Genomic DNA, 16,848 nt, shown 5'->3' on the forward strand with positions numbered 1-16,848 from the left:
AAAAATAAAAGTGGAATGACCCTTCTAAAAACTGTACAGTGCACGATCTGAAGTAACTGAATGTGCAACATTGATGGGTTATTGTCGTGAAATTGGTATATTTCACACTTTCACCACCGTGGTCTGGCCTAAACTCTTTGTTGTCAATGACCAGTGTGGTCCTGTTTATCAGGAATCCTCGATAAACAGATTAAACCCTAACACAGTTTGGATTCTGCTACCATTCTGGAGTTCTCAGTGGCCTTCATACACACATCAGAAAACAAAGGAATTTACTTCATTAGTTTTAAGTTTTAGTATGAATGCTTATGTAAAATGGTTTCGCCAAAAGCCATTTCTGTCAATGGTGAGCTTGGACTTGTTCACTAGGAATCCTGGATAAACAGGTTTAATTGTCATACAGTTTGGATAACGCTACCATTCACAGCTCTCCATGGCCTTCAGAAAAAAGAAAAGAAAAGAAAAGGAATTGTAAGGAGTTGTATTTTTTAATATGAAAGCTCACGTAAAATTACAATACACTATTGTAAAAAGTGATATCTTACAAGGAACAAATCAACTTGGATATCATTTAAGGTGTGGACAAATCTTTCATAAGCAGAGAAAATGACTTTGGGTACTCGAAATAATGAAATTTCTACACTTAACCTCCAAAGAAAACAGAACAGCACGTTCGATGTCTACATACTCAAAGCCACTTAAATTTCAAAGACATTCAAGGACTTTTTCAGCAATTTTCAACGACTTTTCGAGGTCCAAAGTACCATATGCCAGGTATCATTTTTACAACGCATCACTTTTACATATTATTGCACTTTTCATTTTTAGGATATCAGGACTGATCATCGTGCCAATTTTGAAAATTGTGGGTAGATTATCAATTTTCCAGGAATTTGTTTCATTTTCAAAAGCCTTCAAGAAATTCAAGGAGTATACCGACTCTATATGAACTTCCTTGTCTCGTATTTTTCCTCATGTCAATGTGAAGAGTTAGACATCAGTTATCAAACAGCATTGATTCTTATATATATTTTTGACATTCTCCTAAAAGCCTTTTCATGACTGTACAATAATGCTTTAGATTTCAGCCATTCCATAAGACACTAGCTGCTGTTTCATCGCAGTTATCTTCAATCTATACATTAATTTCAGAATGAGCTACCCTCTAAATTTACATTACTGTTTTATGTCAGCAAAATCTGTGACAATAGAAACCCAAAGAGTTTCTGAACAAGATAGCTTCTTCAACTTTTTGCTTTCCAGAAAAGTAATTTTGATAAATTTGCATCCTTTAAATTATATGACTTTGATAGAGGCTTCGAACTTGCCTGGCCTCAGTATCTGTCACATCATCTCAGAATAGTTACAGTCAAAAGTTCTCAAAATTTATACATAAAAGTGGAGTTTATAAGGCAGTGAGAGTTAGAGTGAGCTGCTACATTACCAATGCATGTGTTTCTGGTGCTGGCAAGTTTTGCTGTTCAAGAAAATTTATCTAAAATTTTCAGATGTGGCAGAAAAGGACTAAAATGGATGAAAATTCTGTTTGAACTTCTAGAATAACCAAACTTTTCGTGTTTAAAAATGAAGAGAAATAAAACAATGTTGGTATTTACCATTTCTGAACTCTTTGAAATGACATTGGACTTGGTCTAGCTGTTGAACTCTGTGGCGGAGGATTCTACTGTGTCCTTGATAGAGGAAATATCCGTAAAACTTGGATCCTTCCAGCATGATGGGAAACCAGTATGTGTCGTCCAGCCACATCTTGCTGTATGGAATGGCCTTGGAGCTAAACCACTTGGGAAGCATTTCTGCAAGGGAAAAAGGGATTCGATTCTCAGGCATTGGAAATAGTTGCAAGGAACTGTTTGATATTTCACATTTGACATGAATAAATGTTGTGACAATGTGCATGCTGACACTATCAATATAAGCAGCTCACGCTGTAACTTGGTTTGACCTGAAAGATTCATGCAGATCTGCTATCAAACGTATGAATTGAGTCTTATGGCGCTTGTTGTAACATCAGGATTTTGGAATAAAAACATCAAACTTTCACTTTTATCATGCCCTTGATGAGAAGACGGATGCAACTTTCATTGCATATTGTGACGTCAAAGAATACAAGCATGCATGGAAAAAACAAGAGAGCGCATATATACTTTAGCAAAGATTTATTTTAAGACACGACAAAAAGAGCAATCCACGCACGTGTCAAGAGTTGAAAACTAAAAAGTGGCCTTGATTTTGCTTAGGCAGTGCATTTCATTGGATCAAAGGATGTCCTTTTTATTACTATTATTAGCAACGAGGTAAGTTAAAGGTTTTGATGACGTCCTTTATGGAGACCATTAATATAATAACTTATCCCCTTGTACCTTGAATGTTGGAAACTTCCGACGCTGTAATGAATTACTATATATATACCCTGAGTGTTGGAAAATTCCTGTGAGATCCCATAAGCGTTTACGATGTGTTTACTTTTATATGATAAAATTGGTAGTGGTAGACAAGGGGTAAATTGGTAGTGGTAGTCAAGGGGTAACGAAAACAGGAAATATAAAAAAAGTTGGCCATTTCATCTCGGACATGCCAAGTCAATCCTTTTATTTTTCTACACATCACAGAGCTACTGGGAACTGAAAGGACTGTGCAAGATCATATGGCTACAAAAATGTATCTTAAAGTTTGAGAAGTGGGGCTGTTTGCACAGCGCTTCATGGGACTATTAAGGAACTACCTCCAACACAAGTCTGATACATGTACCAATTTAATGATATTGATCATGAGAGCTTTGTCATTTGTCTGATGACTGTTGCTAGTACACCAGTGACTCAAACCCAAGTGACGAGAGAAGTGAGTTATCGAAGAAGAAATTATGGTAACCTAAAATGATAATATTTTGGATAATTTTCTTAAAGAAAATACGAAGTCGAAGTAAAATTCCTTTTTTCTTCTCTCCAAAATAAACAGAATCAGCCTTGCAAGTACAAGGCACTGTGTGCAATGTGGAATATTATTTTTTGAAAAATGAACCTTACAGACATACAAGGTGTATAACAGTACGACATGTTCGTTTGATCTATATTCAGTCTGTACTGATTGTACCAAAATTTTAGGAAAAAGAGCTGTATTCAGGGTCCACACAATCAAAGTAACTTAAAATTCAAAGATTTTCAAGGACATTTCTGTAATTTTTAAGGACTTTCTTGAGGTCCAACATAATATTTTCTAGATATTATAATTTTTTACAATATATCAGTTTCAATATCATTTTTACATTATCACAACTGATTGTCTTGTCATTTTTAAAAATACCGTCAATGACGCTGTACCTTCTCTAATGTGTGGCCAGGTCAGGTAATTGGTTGTTGGCATGGAGTTGTTGGTAAATAGTTGATGATGTAGGGGCATGAGGTGGGATATGGACCCAAAGAACCCAAAAGATGATTAAATATATCAATCAAAAAAATTCTAAGCTATCAGTATAAACTGCCTAAACATAGTTCAATGTGGAAAAAAGTTAAATAATTCAGAAATAAGAATTAACAGTCCAAAATAGTAATGACGCACTTCCCTACTGACCTGAGTGCATGTGAAATACACAACCTGGCATCTATAAATTAAATGTACCGTATACCAAGTGATCATTTTAAGTCACTTTTAACTGTTTTAAATGGATTTTCCAAAGAGTCCTGTGGAAATGATGAAAAACGCTTATCTGGTCTTGTGTTTGTATAACCTCATGGCTGATAATTGTCATAGTATTAAAAAAAAATTGAAAGTGAAGAAATTACTGTTTTTGATAGGCATATTTTCCTTGAAATACATGACCGTGTAAAGAATATATGCTAAAAGTGTTTAAGAGTAAATTTCTTTTCAAAAAATAATTTAATCTGTGACCAAAGGATTTTTATTCTTTGAGTTTACAAATTCAAACATTGCAATTTGTTCAATCATCTTGTGCAGAGCAAAATTATAAAATGACTGAAAAATAAAAAAAATTGGCAGAATTACAGTCTTTGTGATGTAAAATTATGGGTTGACATCACAATAATTGTTAATCTGTTCGAAGTACTACTATACTATAATTTAAAAAAGAAAAGTTCATGCAGAAACGGTAACATATATTGTCAGCAATGTAGTGTTAATTTTGACTTTACATCAAAATATGCCTTTGCTGGATACCAAATATATAGGGCGAAATATTAAAATCAGCCATGTTCAGCAAAATCCACACAACAGCATTGATCCTTTTCTAATTTGATTTGATTTGCTTATAGTTATCCTTGTATGACAGTCAGTACAATATGGAACTTGAACACAACACAGTGAATAAGTATGCTGTAAATGAAATGGTGTGGCTGCATCCACATGCAGCAATAGGAGTGTCTTTGTCTCTCACCCTTATTTCCAACCTCTCCCATCCCTGAAAAAATAGTTTGGTCTTATATTTATAATGTTAATAATTTCTGTATTTGTTAAAATGTGTGCATCTAAAAAACTTTTGATCATAAACATTTTCATTTTTTATAGCTGACCAGTCAGTTAACCTGTTTATTTTGAATATTTGCGCATTTTTCCTCAGTTTTTGACATTTTCAGAATACCTTCTTATTCAATTTGTCATTTTCTAAAAGTTAAAATGCTCCTTTGTGTGGTCAAGCTTTCCACAAGCATCAAATGTGGTACGGTACTTCATATAGGAAGGTCTGCCTCTAGAGGGCGGGCATCATGAACAGTGTTTGTTAGTTATTTCCTCCACATAAACTTCTGATTGTACTGTAAACATTGAACATGGCCGACGTCCGATTTTCCTGTCTAAAACTTTCACTCATTTTCGTTCATATGACTCTGAAACTCCAGGAAACGATTGGGAAGAAAGAGTTATCTTGAAATATTGAGATACTCGCCGATATTTTGCAAATTAAATGAGAAAAAATGCAAGGAAAATGCCGACTGGCTAACACAACGACCGTTTTCAGACTCAGAGGCATCATATGATCATCTGCAGATTATGCAACAGGCCCATATCACGTGAGGCCATGAGGGGATATCCACGCAACTCAGTACCAAACACTAGCGCACACAGAGTGAGCGCACACAAGGTGAGTACCCCTAACGTCAGCTCAGTAGTCTGTAATAGATTGTAGTCAACTAAGAAACCTTGGAGAAAGGCTTAACACTGGCTATGCCGTTAAGTCCCATTTGATTTTTGTCACAGCTCAAAATCGTTCTCCTACACCTCAACCTGAACCATGAACACCCCCACCAGTTTATGATATGACCCATCACAATGGCATGACGTCAACGGATCTTGACAGACGGAAGTAGTTGACACCAGCATACTGGTTTTCAACTCTAATACCTTCTCTGTCTATAAATAGACACGAGAAGGTAAAAATTGCAGATGGATTATCGATTTTCCAGGTCTTTCCGGGACTCAATGTCATTTCCAAGGACTTTCAAGGAGCCTTCAGAGACCCTGTGCTTTATGTACAGAGGATGAAAACATTGGAAAAACACATCAAAAGTTCAAAAATAATGGAGCTTTTGGGAAATGTTTGATGAAGTATCATTTTTCATATCCAGCATTGGTATCAGTGCCATCATCAAAGAGATTCGCATTGGTGTTATCATTAATAAGAGGTGTCACTTTCACAGTCCAGAAAATTTATTTCACAATCATTTATCACTAATGAACCAGAGACCGCATCTGCATCTGGATCAAACAAACAAAATTTAACGCAGGGGATAACATTGACACAGACCTTCAGGAAAGGGCATACCGTGGTAATGAGCCCCCACGAGATATGCAACGCACACAAAGGATGACTGATCTGCAAAGCAGTATGTGTGAAACCTGCTCCCTCACCCCACGCCCATGGCATCCCACACCATGCGCTTTGATGCCAGGCGAGCGGAGCAGGTTGGGGAAGACAGGAAAAGGCCTGAAGCCACGTGGGTGATCGAAAGCCCTTGTGTTTAATTGAAAACCAAACTGAGTGACTGAAATTACTGAGGAAGCCCCCCTACAGCTGTAGATCTATATATATGTGTAAGGCTGGGAGTGGGTGGACGGGAATTCATGCATGAAGTGTTGTTGATTACTGAGTGGAAAAATATTCCTTTGTCTTCTGAACAAAGAACGAATGCATGCAAACTTGGAGATGGGATGAAAAAGGACGAGATGCTTTATTCTTACGTTAAGATAGTGTGCGCCTCGAAAGTGAAAGACAAATTTTTGCTCAATCTTTCAAAAATGAAACTTTCAACCATTCTCTTCAAAAATCAACAAAAAACTCAGGAGTCACCGTGCAAAGTTTGGGACTAGGGAAACAAATTTCCCAACATTTTGCGATATTTGAAAGTCAAAATGGCCGCCATCTCTGTGTTAACCCTATGGGGGAAAAAACTAAATTTCAGATTTTCGAAAAACTAAGACGGTGATACTTTTTCTTTCTCCAAGCGTTAAAATGAGTCCCCACATGTGGTAGTAGATCAGAAAAGAACTGTAGAAATTTGAGAGTCCGAATATCTGTCCCAAAGGCGCGTTCTACTTTCAACCCCTGATTACATGACTACCTCCTGTAATCTAGTCAGGATGGTATCTTAAGACATAAATACCTTTTAGACACTTTCAGATTTTTATTTTTTTCTGAAAGCCCTGATATAGAGCTATCCGACCAAGCAGAGTACATGGTCATTATTTGCATAGGAGTCACGTGACAAGCGTTTTGCTGAACCTTCCAAAACCGTTTTTTCCCGCCTTATGCGAACACGCTGCAAGATTTCCGGTTGGAATTTCTTCATTGACAAGCCTTGATTATATCCTTCAAAACCATGTCTGGGATTTTCTTTATTTGCCTTTGTTATTTTAAATCCGCTCTTAAAGGTGTTAGATGAAGGTGCTTTTCAAGGAATTTTAATTATCACGCCATATAATTTGAATGGAGCCTCCGGGAAAAAATCGCAGACACGGTTTTGAAGGATATTGTCAAGGCTTGTCAATGAAGAAATTCTAACCGGAAATCTTGCAGCGTGTTTGCATAAGGCGGGAAAAACCAGTTTTTTGAAGCTTCAGCAAAACGCTTGTCACGTGACTCTTATGCAAATAATGACCGTGTACTGTGCTTGGTCGGATAGCTTTATATCAGGGCTTTCAGAAAATGTATACTTTATTGGGGTTTGGGACGTGTTCAATTGAGAAAAAAATAAAAATCTGAAAGTGTCTAAAAGGTATGTAGCTACCTTAAGACATAAACACCATGGTGGAAGATCGCGACATACTCATCCACAGTTCCTATATATGTGTCTGATGTTAGTCGCGACATCTCTCTTACCTTCAGATTCCTTGACATCACCATTATATGTGTCAGTCTTGAAGACATGGACTTCTAAGACGACTGGATCATCTTGGAATTCAAAATCCAGCAAACCAACTCTCTCCAGTTTATCAGACACCAAGTTGCATTCTTCTTGTAACTCTCTAATCACAGACATGAGAGAAAAAAAAATTTACAGGTCGGATGTAGTATCATAGTATGAATAAACTGTAAAAACTTTTGGTGTATTTTCCAGAATTTTGTTCTGTGTTTGGAGGGGGGACAATAAAACAAAACAAACAATAAAAAAAATTCTTGTTCCATAGCCAAAATCTTGTGGAAGTGCTCAGTGTCGACATTTTGACACATCCCGTATTGCACATTTGGCCTATCTTATTCTTGTTAATACATCCTATATTGCACATCTTGTCCAATCCCATCATTGATAACTGTATTGTACTCAAGTATAGAATTCCTTCATCAAAAATAACATTACATATTGTACGATTGTATTGTACTGGCAAAGTTACACGTGATACTTCGTCTTCCAACATGCGTCAGTTGTCAATCAAATTATTTTACAATAAATCATTTTCACAAAACAAAATTCGAGCTATGCTTTAATTTCAGGCACTTGTAACAGTATACTGTATCTGCCTCAAACCAGAGCTAAGTCGGACTACAACAAGAGCAGCGCTTAATATTTTTAACCACACTTTCAAAAGTATGTAAATGTGAGGTTCAAAATAATCACGCAAAACAAAGGCCATCGTCAGTAACAGATATCACTTGCAGACTACACTCACTGAACACAGTCGAGTCATGAGTGTGCCCGAGTTGACCCGCTGAGCGTTAGAAAGCGGGGCAGCGGGTTCCGTTGTGGGTACATTGTTGCAAGGGCACGTCCTGGCTGCAACACTGATTGTAGTCACTATCACTTTCAAAGGTAACATCAACAGAACTTTTCACATGTGTTCCATACCCTAGCAGAGCTTAGAATCTTGAATCTGACAAAGGACAGGACGCGGACAAAGTTATGACGTCATGGTACAGTTTTTGATTCGCAAGTATGACTAATTCCTCCAGGAAACTTTCAACCATTCTCTTTCAAAATCAAGAAAATCAAAAATCAGTGGTCACTGTGCAAAGTTTGGTGTAGAGAAACAAATTACCTGGTATTACTGATATTTGAAATTCAAAATGGCTGCTATCCCTGTGTTAACTCTATGGGAGAAAACAAAATTCCAAATTTTCACAAAACTAAGCCGGTGAAAACTATGTATTTCATAAGTTTCAAAATTAACCCTCACAAGTGGTGGGCCACATATATATTGTAAAAGCTTGAGAGTCCTAATATCTGTCCCTGAGGTGCATTCTACCTTAACCCTTTGAATGCTGTAATTTTTCCCACCAAAATTTTAGTGCAACATTTTACTGATTTTCTTAAAATTTTCTGTAATTTTTTTGATAATTTTGGACTAAATGGACACCACATTTCATTGACTACAGTTCGTTATCAAAATTTTACCAAACATTTGGAAAAAATTTACTGGGGTATATTTTATAAAAGCGACAAAAATTGACTTTGGTGCTCAAAGGTTAAACGACAATATCAACAAACTTTTTCATACCAAATACTCTCATTTAAAAAGAGTTACCGCTACAGATTTGGAGGTAATTCTTACGGTGTATCCAACACATGAGAGAGATGTTTGCTATCGTTGAAATTGATTAAAACTGTCATAGAATTACTATTATAAACCTGACTTTCCCTGAGGGTTTGAAAATTTATAACTACTTCCAAGATTACGAGCAGGCCTCTACCTGTAATTGAATATGAGGCATAAAGATAATATTCTGGTATAGATTTCAAACTATAAAATTGAAATCTGATTGGCAGTGTAGCATTACCCTCAATCTTTGAAACTGCTCTGGGAAAAAAACGACTTCATCATCGTTGGGAAAAAAACGACTTCATCATCGTTGACAAAGTGCTAAAGAACAGAGCGTGTTTCTGTTTTTGCTCTTGAATGTACAACAACCAATAGTTTAGAACTGTCTACCTAACAAAATAACTACCTGTCAGGTATACAGATATTTTTTTAAGTGAAAAATCAGTTTAAAAGATAAGCGTCAACAAAACTGGTTCCCCACCTTAACCATTCCTAATATTCCGCCAAACTACATGCAACGTTGAAAAATAATGGAGGTGGCAAAGAGTGAGGATTATAGAATTCACAAAAACCCCAAATAGATTACCTTGCTGCTGCCTGCTCTATGCTTTCTCCCTTTTCAACTTTCCCGCCAAAGCCATTCCATTTTCCTTCTCCAAAGCCTCGTTTCTTCAGCCCAAGCAGAACCTGGTTCTCTCTGGTCACAAAAACCAACGTGAGAATCTTCTTCGTGAAACGTCCTCCACTCATTTCCAAGATTTCCTGCAATAGTGGTCCGACAAAATCAGTGCGTTTAGTGGTTTACTTAACCCTTTCACCCCCAGTTCCCTGTGTACAGGTCTAACTTTACCATAGAAAACAATGGATTTGGGTCAAACCATGGTGGTGAAAGGGTTAAGTTATCCTTCGGCACTAATCTAAATCAGTGTTTATACTTGGAATTCACTTACAACTGTAGGCTTTACAACTGGTACTCAAAGTATACTTTGGTACTCAAAGTATACTTTGCTGTACATTTCCAATCCCTGAATGTTGTAGAAATGCACTTTACTTTCATTTTTTGAAAAGCATACCATTTTCACCTCTACAATCCACATGGAAAGATAACAGTACCATCTGTGGAGGGACACTCAACAAACGACAGCACAGATTAAGTATGTGTCTCTCCATACCATTTTAATCAGATTGGGTTTCTGTGCTTATCAAATGGTACTAAAGTTGATTACTGAATGTGGACATGCAATTACTACAAAAGCTATTGAGACATTTGATACCTCATCATTGACGGAATATAATTTACAGACTGATGCAAAAAAAACAATAAACAGCTGGCTGAGGCTGTATGTCTAAGAGTGATTTATGCTGATAATATTTGTAAAACATACCCACAAATATACAGACACAGACGCCACTCAGACTCATCATATAAGCTCTTTTTGGTATTTATATATACCGTAAAACCAAATATGAGCAAAAAAAAACACTGAGGAAATGATTGGCAAGACTTCAGAATATCTGGATCCAATCTAGAAGGAACTACGATTCAAGATTAATCCTTGGGATCTCCTTCCATTCATCTGTAATGACAGACAACCTCAGATAATCAGAATATGTTAAACTTCATTACAAGAAACACAGTTTAAGCACAAACCACAAAACGGACTCAATTTTTCTCTCTTTTCCTGAGAGTTAAAGTTCACAGGTACCATGTTACTTACATTAGAACTGATTTTGACAGCATCATCCATCCTATATGTATGCTCATCAAACAAGGAGCAACGGGAAATGTGACTTTGATAAGCATCCAGCATTGATTCTATTGTTCACCAATTGTCTAAATATGGAGTCTTATCAAAATCACACTTCCCATTGGTTTGAACTTGAAATTGAAATATTTCTGGATCTGTGTCATGAGTATGCAGGAAACAGATGTTCTCAAAAACTCAACTAAATGACAAAAAGATAAAACATTTTCTGCAGCTGCATTAAGGAGAAGTACTAGAGAATGCATATCACTAACGCACGCTCTGAGTCTAGATAATATTCTAGGGATATATCAAACAGAGCTCTAGAGCTCCAGGCTAGTATAACATCAACATCATCAGCAAATACTACTGTATTCACCCACTGGGAAAATCATGATGATAAATGTTGCCTGAAACAAAAATCTTCCCATGGATGAAATTCAACAGAGAAATCTGACAGCGTTAATGCAGTTCATCCTGAGTTGTTCCCACCACCTGTAAATTCCTTGAGGGGAGGGGGAATCTTATCTTTCATCATGAAATACATAAAATGCCAAATGCAAGTGTGATTGAATCAAAAAACGATCACAGCCCCAGGAGATTTAAAAACATGGGCCTGTATGAAAGATATTCCACAATATTTCATATCTATCAGACATCTGATAAGAGGCTATTATTTTCATGGACTGATCAGCAGTTGTCATTTTTATTACGGTTTGTGCAATGTCTGCATTTGATCATCGGCTTTCCCACAGAAAAGTCGATTACAGTGTCTTATTTGGCCTGGCCAAGCTGTGGTATTAACTTTGATGTATGTGTGTAATTGGAAGAGCGCCAAATACCACAGACTGGTCTAATGAGCATGAATTCTGTTGATATAAAAGATTTGTCAGGTATGATGATGTCACAAAAAGGTCAAGGTGGCATACTTTTTGTCTTCACCACGAATTCTTCAGTGAAATTTTGCACCTTTCTTATGGTGTATAGTGTATTGAATTATTCAATAAGGGTCGCGTAGTTGATAACAGTGGACACTGTTACCTGAAGCAGAGAAGATAGAGGAGTTTGCTGGTGATTGCATGTCAACTGAAACCATTATTTTATAAACTTGCCCAAGTCAGGTGGTCTTACATTATGATCAAAAGGACCCCCAAGCCCCAGTTATCTGGGCCAAAACAAAAAATAAATTTGACTTCAATACATGTAGCTTTATATGGCTAGCCTAGTGTTGCAAAATTCAAAAAAAAACAATTGTGTGTTCTAAATTTGATGTTTGTATTCTAAAATTTCATGTTTGAGTTTTAAAAATTTATGTTTATGTTCATGAAGCCATTCATGCTTGTGTTCATGAAAGATAATTCATGTTTTCATTTAACAATTTATATGTTCAAAAATTAAAATTTTTACATCCATTTCTCCCTGTTAACACTGGGGGCGCTCTGGTGTTACATGTAGTGGCACAAGGCAGCCATGATGGTGGCAACTGTGTGTCTTACGTACTCTCAGCCAGGTTCTGAATCTGTCAACGTACTATTGCAGAATGAGCAACACTGCTCAGCCAATATCCAGGTGCAGTTTGAGTAAGATATCATTTACACGGGGCGCAAGAAGCGTGTGCCTATGAGTTGACAAATGATGTGTTTCCACCTCTTGCTGATGTAGGTTGGGACACAGCTGTTATATCGCAGTGTCAGTGGTGCTAGTGGCGTTTATCGAACGCACTCAGGTCAAGGGTCACTGCCACAGTACCGCTGCGAGCCAACCCATAGGCTTTTTTGGTAGTTTGCTATGACACTGATCGGTGTCACTGATTTACCTCGCAAAATAATGAAGTATATTAGTCTTTGAATAAATAAACTTGTATCATCTTTATCATTGACTATCTGAGACTCATTCTCTACACCTACTAATTACCTTGATGATAAGAACAAGTATTTTCAACCATTTTCCCGTGAGCTGTCGACGGTTTCTGCAATGTTTGCCCGCTTGCGTACAATGCACTGAATACATTGGAGATCAAAAGCTCAAATTCAAGCAGGAACCGTCGACAGCTCAACGAAAATACATAATGTCACAGTCAGGATTGTTAGCAGGAGTAGGAGATCTGAAATGCCAGTCGTAGATAGTCAGTGATACAGTAGGTAGGTTGATTTATTCAAAGATTAATCTATCACTGTGTACTGTCGGTCTTGCCGTTTTTCACTGCATTACAAGGTTTCATTTTTCTTTGTGGTTAGTTGTCTGTTGTGTAAAACTTGTGTTTTATCACTGATTATATACACTGCAGCAGCTCGAGATTTTGTGGGTTGAATGACTCTGGTTTTGCCGTCCAACCCACAACCCCTGGCTTAGCTGCAAAACTGTAGCGCTACGGTGAGGCAGTCGATGATTTTTTGTTTTTGAGACTTCGCTCAACAGTAGCGCTACAATGCCGATGGCCCTGTAGAGGTTAAAATAAGCACATCCCACAGGACCAGGCGTGTTGATGTGAAATGCTACATATTTACTGCATTTGGTCGTACCGATTTATTACTACTGAAGACTAAACACTATTCTACACAAACCTTGTCGTTTATGGGGTTTGGAATTTGTTCAAACACGTTGATCGCGTTCTCAAAACATTTCTGGGAGCCGCCATTACCAACTTCCGGTAATGGCGGCTCCCAGAAACACGGGTGCCCCACGCTCACTGTTTATGGAACGCGATCGACGTGTTTGAACAATTTCCAAACCCCATAAACGACAAGGTTAGTGCAGTATAGTGTTTAGTCTTCAGTAGTGATAAATCGGTACGACCAAATGCAGTAAATATGTAGCATTTCACATCAACACGCCTGGTCCAGTGGGATGCGCTTATTTTGACCTCTACAGGGCCATCGGCATTGTAGTGCTACTGGTGAGCGAAGTTGCAAAAACCAAAAATCACCGACCGCCTCACCGTAGAGCTACAATTTGCAGCTACCCCTGGTTAAATTCGAGCTACTGTACTGCAGCTGCTCTCCCCACTAGCACTACCTCAGGCGCCATGGTTTCTCCATGGAGCTAGAACTTAGAAGGGGACCTTCTAGCTTCAATCCATAGTTTCACCAAACTTCCCCTGAAACAGGTGATGGGGCTGGAAACAGATCGAGCTAGCACCAATATACAGTTACACGATCACCAGAAATATGTTGTGTCTTGTGATAATACAATTTGTAATCTCACTCACTAGCCATAAGCCAGACCACAGGTGCCTTGGAGTTGCCCGTGTATACTCTCTCTCTGTAGTACACACTGGCAACTCCCGCGGCACCAGTGAGCCAGACTGATGCCTCGATTTTGACAGGGAGTGGAGCGGCTACTTGCTGCTGCAGTCAAAGTTCCATAGCCAACTACGTCGGAACTGCAATAAAGTGGCCGCTACCACCCACAGGCGCTTGGCACATTGCTGGGATAATAATCGTATTTAATATGTAGAATGTCTATATACGACTTGATTATTCAATAAAAGAATCAACGTACGCGATATTAGTGTAGGCCTATAGGCCTACATATTGACTGGCATTGTACCGATGGCTGCCTGGCTCGGGCCCGCGAACGCACTGCATAATCATCAATGTGTAGAATGTCTACATGACTTAATTATTTAATAAAGAATAACGGTACGTGATATTACTGTACATGTCGGCTAGCTTAACCGAGCGGCTGTAGAGCTCTGCAGGGCTTGGGCCCGGCTTTGGCCCGTTGTCCACTGCTGCACAGACAGGAAGGGAAGGTATGAAAGCTTTTCACCGCCCGATTTCATAAATCAGCGAAATTCACGAACTCTGAGCGTTTCCGGTGATAAAAACTGGTCAACGGTCAGATGGTTGCATAAACAATCGATCGACTGGCCTCTTTTGCCTAAAATCGTACCTTACCCTATGCTACTGGCCGAGAAATCGTCCTGAAATCGGCTGGGCACACCAACCCAGCGCCGGCCATTTTGAATCAGCTGCATGCAATGTACGCGTCCAATGAGAGAAGAGCAATGACGTCATCTGCCAAGGGTTCTATGCAGGCGCGCATACATTGCATGCAGCTTATTCAAAATGGCCGGCGCTGGGTTGGTGTGCCCAGCCGATTTCAGGACGATTTCTCGCCAGTAGCATAGGGTAAGGTATGATTTTAGGCAAAAGAGGCCAGTCGATCGATTGTTTATGCAACCATCTGACCATTGACCAGTTTTTATCACCGGAAACGCTCAGAGTTCGTGAATTTCGCTGATTTATGAAATCGGGCGGTGAAAAGCTTTCACACCTTCCCTTCCTGTCTGTGCAGCAGTGGACAACGGGCCAAAGCCGGGCCCAAGCCCTGCAGAGCTCTACAGCCGCTCGGTTAAGCTAGCCGACATGTACAGTAATATCACGTACGGTTATTCTTTAATAAATAATCAAGTCATGTAGACATTCTACACATTGATGATTATGCAGTGCGTTCGCCGGGCCCGAGCCAGGCAGCCATAGCCATTCGCCAGGCAACATGTGGGCCTACAGGCCTACACTAATATCGCGTACGGTGATTCTTTTATTGAATAATCAAGTTCAATATAGACATTCTACATATTAAATACGATTATTATCCCAGCAATGTGCCAAGCGCCTGTGCTACCACCAGCTACTGATCTGCACCCCTTGCCCAAGAAGAATTATTGCCATGTTACTCCCTCAAAGTCGTTTGAAGTTCTCGTTATGAAATGCACAAAATAACGTTTTTCGACAGATTTTCAAGCTTTTGATCTGCATCAAGTCTCACCTATAATAATACTGCCCACGTTACTTTTTCCCGCGTCCACGATGTTTTGATTCCGCTCAAATTCTCGCGATATCTCATCAGTCTCCACGATGTTTGGAAAAAATAATTATTCTATAAACGGAATGTTTATAACTTAAACATTTTTCTTAAATTATATATTTACAAATATATGCATCTTTTGTACAAAATCTCCTCTTTTTTAAAAATTAAGTGAAAAGGAGACGGCAATACTACCAAGTTCAAAGGCTACCCTTGTTTCAGCCAATCAACGATGGCGTTACATTTATATCAACATCTGTCAGCCATTTTGACCAGAAAGCAAAAATTGGACATGCCTCTTCCGATACAAGTACCGTTTTTGCAGGTTTGACACGATTATTCGAGAATTTCGTGATTTCACTAAGCAGTAATGATGGAACTGTTGTATTCTGAGCCAACTTGCATTCTTCCGGGCAAAATTGGCAGGGTATCCCCTCAGTACATATGTTCGGTCATTGTCACTCTGGATGTCCGTTCTCGCTCAGAGACTGAAATACGGGATTCACCCCTAAAATGTAGAGTGACCGTGGTTAGAAATATCGTTCCTTGTTGCCTAGGGGATGACTATAGACGTTTACTATTTCTGGCCGTAACTGCGGTTTTACTTATCCTTCTCGTTGACCTTCATTTCATTCAACGCGCAATTTGCAGAACTGTTTGTCGTTTTACACAATTTGCAAGAAAGCGAAGTTGTTACACTTTGCATTCAAAACACTGTCACTTAAATTGCAGCTCGCCTGTATTTCCATTCAGTTTGCGTTCAACATATTTCAGCCCGTTCAGAGATAACAGATTTTACACCCCTTTCTAAGGTACAGTGTCTCTATGGTATTGATTATTTGATACCTAACAATTTATAAAAAACACTGAGCATGCTCACCAGTCAGCAGTAAATCCTCAAGTGTGATTCTGTCATTGTTTTACCAGGGGGTACCGTATATGTACAGCCTCCATGGTTCAACATATTGTACAGGGATTAATAATGCATTGTAACTTTCAGCTTTAGGTAGTTGCACTCAGTCAATAATTCGTACTGAATTCTCAATTGAGTAGTAGGTTGTTGGCAGTGCAAGCCCCGAAACATCATCTTGCACGGTGCCTTCATGTTGAAATTTTGAGCAAAGATAAATTTGCATGTAGCAATAACCTAGCAATAAATACGCTAGTGGTACTGTGGTGCATCAATTGTGCTTGAGTCAGGGGTCATCGCCACAGGACCGCTACGAGCCAACCCATAGGCTTTTTTGGTAGTTTATTATGACACTGATCGGTGTCACTGATTTAGCTCACA

At 38.6% G+C, this 16,848-nt stretch overlaps 2 protein-coding genes across 21 annotated transcripts in view; one reads left to right on the top strand and one right to left on the bottom strand.

Moving 5' to 3' along the window:
- Positions 1-303: 303 nt before the first annotated feature.
- On the bottom strand, positions 304-16,607 carry LOC139151154 (oxidized purine nucleoside triphosphate hydrolase-like). 6 transcript variants are annotated; one of them, XM_070723737.1, is made up of 5 exons: positions 10,719-10,763; positions 9,587-9,762; positions 7,346-7,491; positions 1,617-1,814; positions 304-438 (listed from the first exon to the last, which is right to left on the bottom strand). In XM_070723737.1, the coding sequence occupies exons 1-5, from the start codon at positions 10,746-10,748 to the stop codon at positions 422-424; spliced, it is 567 nt and encodes a 188-aa protein (XP_070579838.1). In that variant the 5' UTR covers positions 10,749-10,763; the 3' UTR covers positions 304-421. The 6 variants fall into 6 exon arrangements, with proteins under 6 accessions (XP_070579838.1, XP_070579840.1, XP_070579841.1 ...); XM_070723739.1 differs by lacking the exons at positions 304-438; positions 10,719-10,763 and adding an exon at positions 16,438-16,607 and having other exon boundaries at positions 470-1,814; XM_070723740.1 differs by lacking the exons at positions 304-438; positions 10,719-10,763 and adding an exon at positions 15,519-15,738 and having other exon boundaries at positions 470-1,814.
- The window catches only part of LOC139151152 (COP9 signalosome complex subunit 1-like), a 104,550-nt gene continuing 99,890 nt past the window's right edge, over positions 12,189-16,848 (top strand). For 7 of the 15 annotated variants that reach the window (XR_011556352.1, XR_011556353.1, XM_070723726.1 and 4 more), the window contains exon 1: positions 12,189-12,314. Coding sequence is in view for 11 of the 15 variants with exons in the window: in XM_070723726.1 (XP_070579827.1) it covers positions 12,216-12,314 (99 nt within the window). In the remaining 4 variants the exon portion in view is untranslated. Of the gene's footprint in view, positions 12,315-15,788; positions 15,883-16,848 lie in introns of those variants that run through there. The other 8 variants (XR_011556354.1, XR_011556355.1, XM_070723733.1 and 5 more) reach the window with 2 other exon arrangements.

This window comes from Ptychodera flava, chromosome 15 (genome assembly GCF_041260155.1).
Source record: "Ptychodera flava strain L36383 chromosome 15, AS_Pfla_20210202, whole genome shotgun sequence".
NCBI classification, from domain to species: Eukaryota; Metazoa; Hemichordata; class Enteropneusta; family Ptychoderidae; genus Ptychodera; species Ptychodera flava.

Excerpts from the sequence above, each read along its gene's own strand:
- LOC139151154 (XM_070723736.1), bottom strand. The coding sequence starts at position 10,748 with ATGGATGATGCTGTCAAAATCAGTTCTAAT. Across the intron at positions 9,763-10,718 it reads CTGTCAAAATCAGTTCTAAT|GAAATCTTGGAAATGAGTGG; the intron begins GTAAGTAACATG and ends CCACTATTGCAG. Across the intron at positions 7,492-9,586 it reads ATAGAGCAGGCAGCAGCAAG|AGAGTTACAAGAAGAATGCA; the intron begins GTAATCTATTTG and ends GTCTGTGATTAG.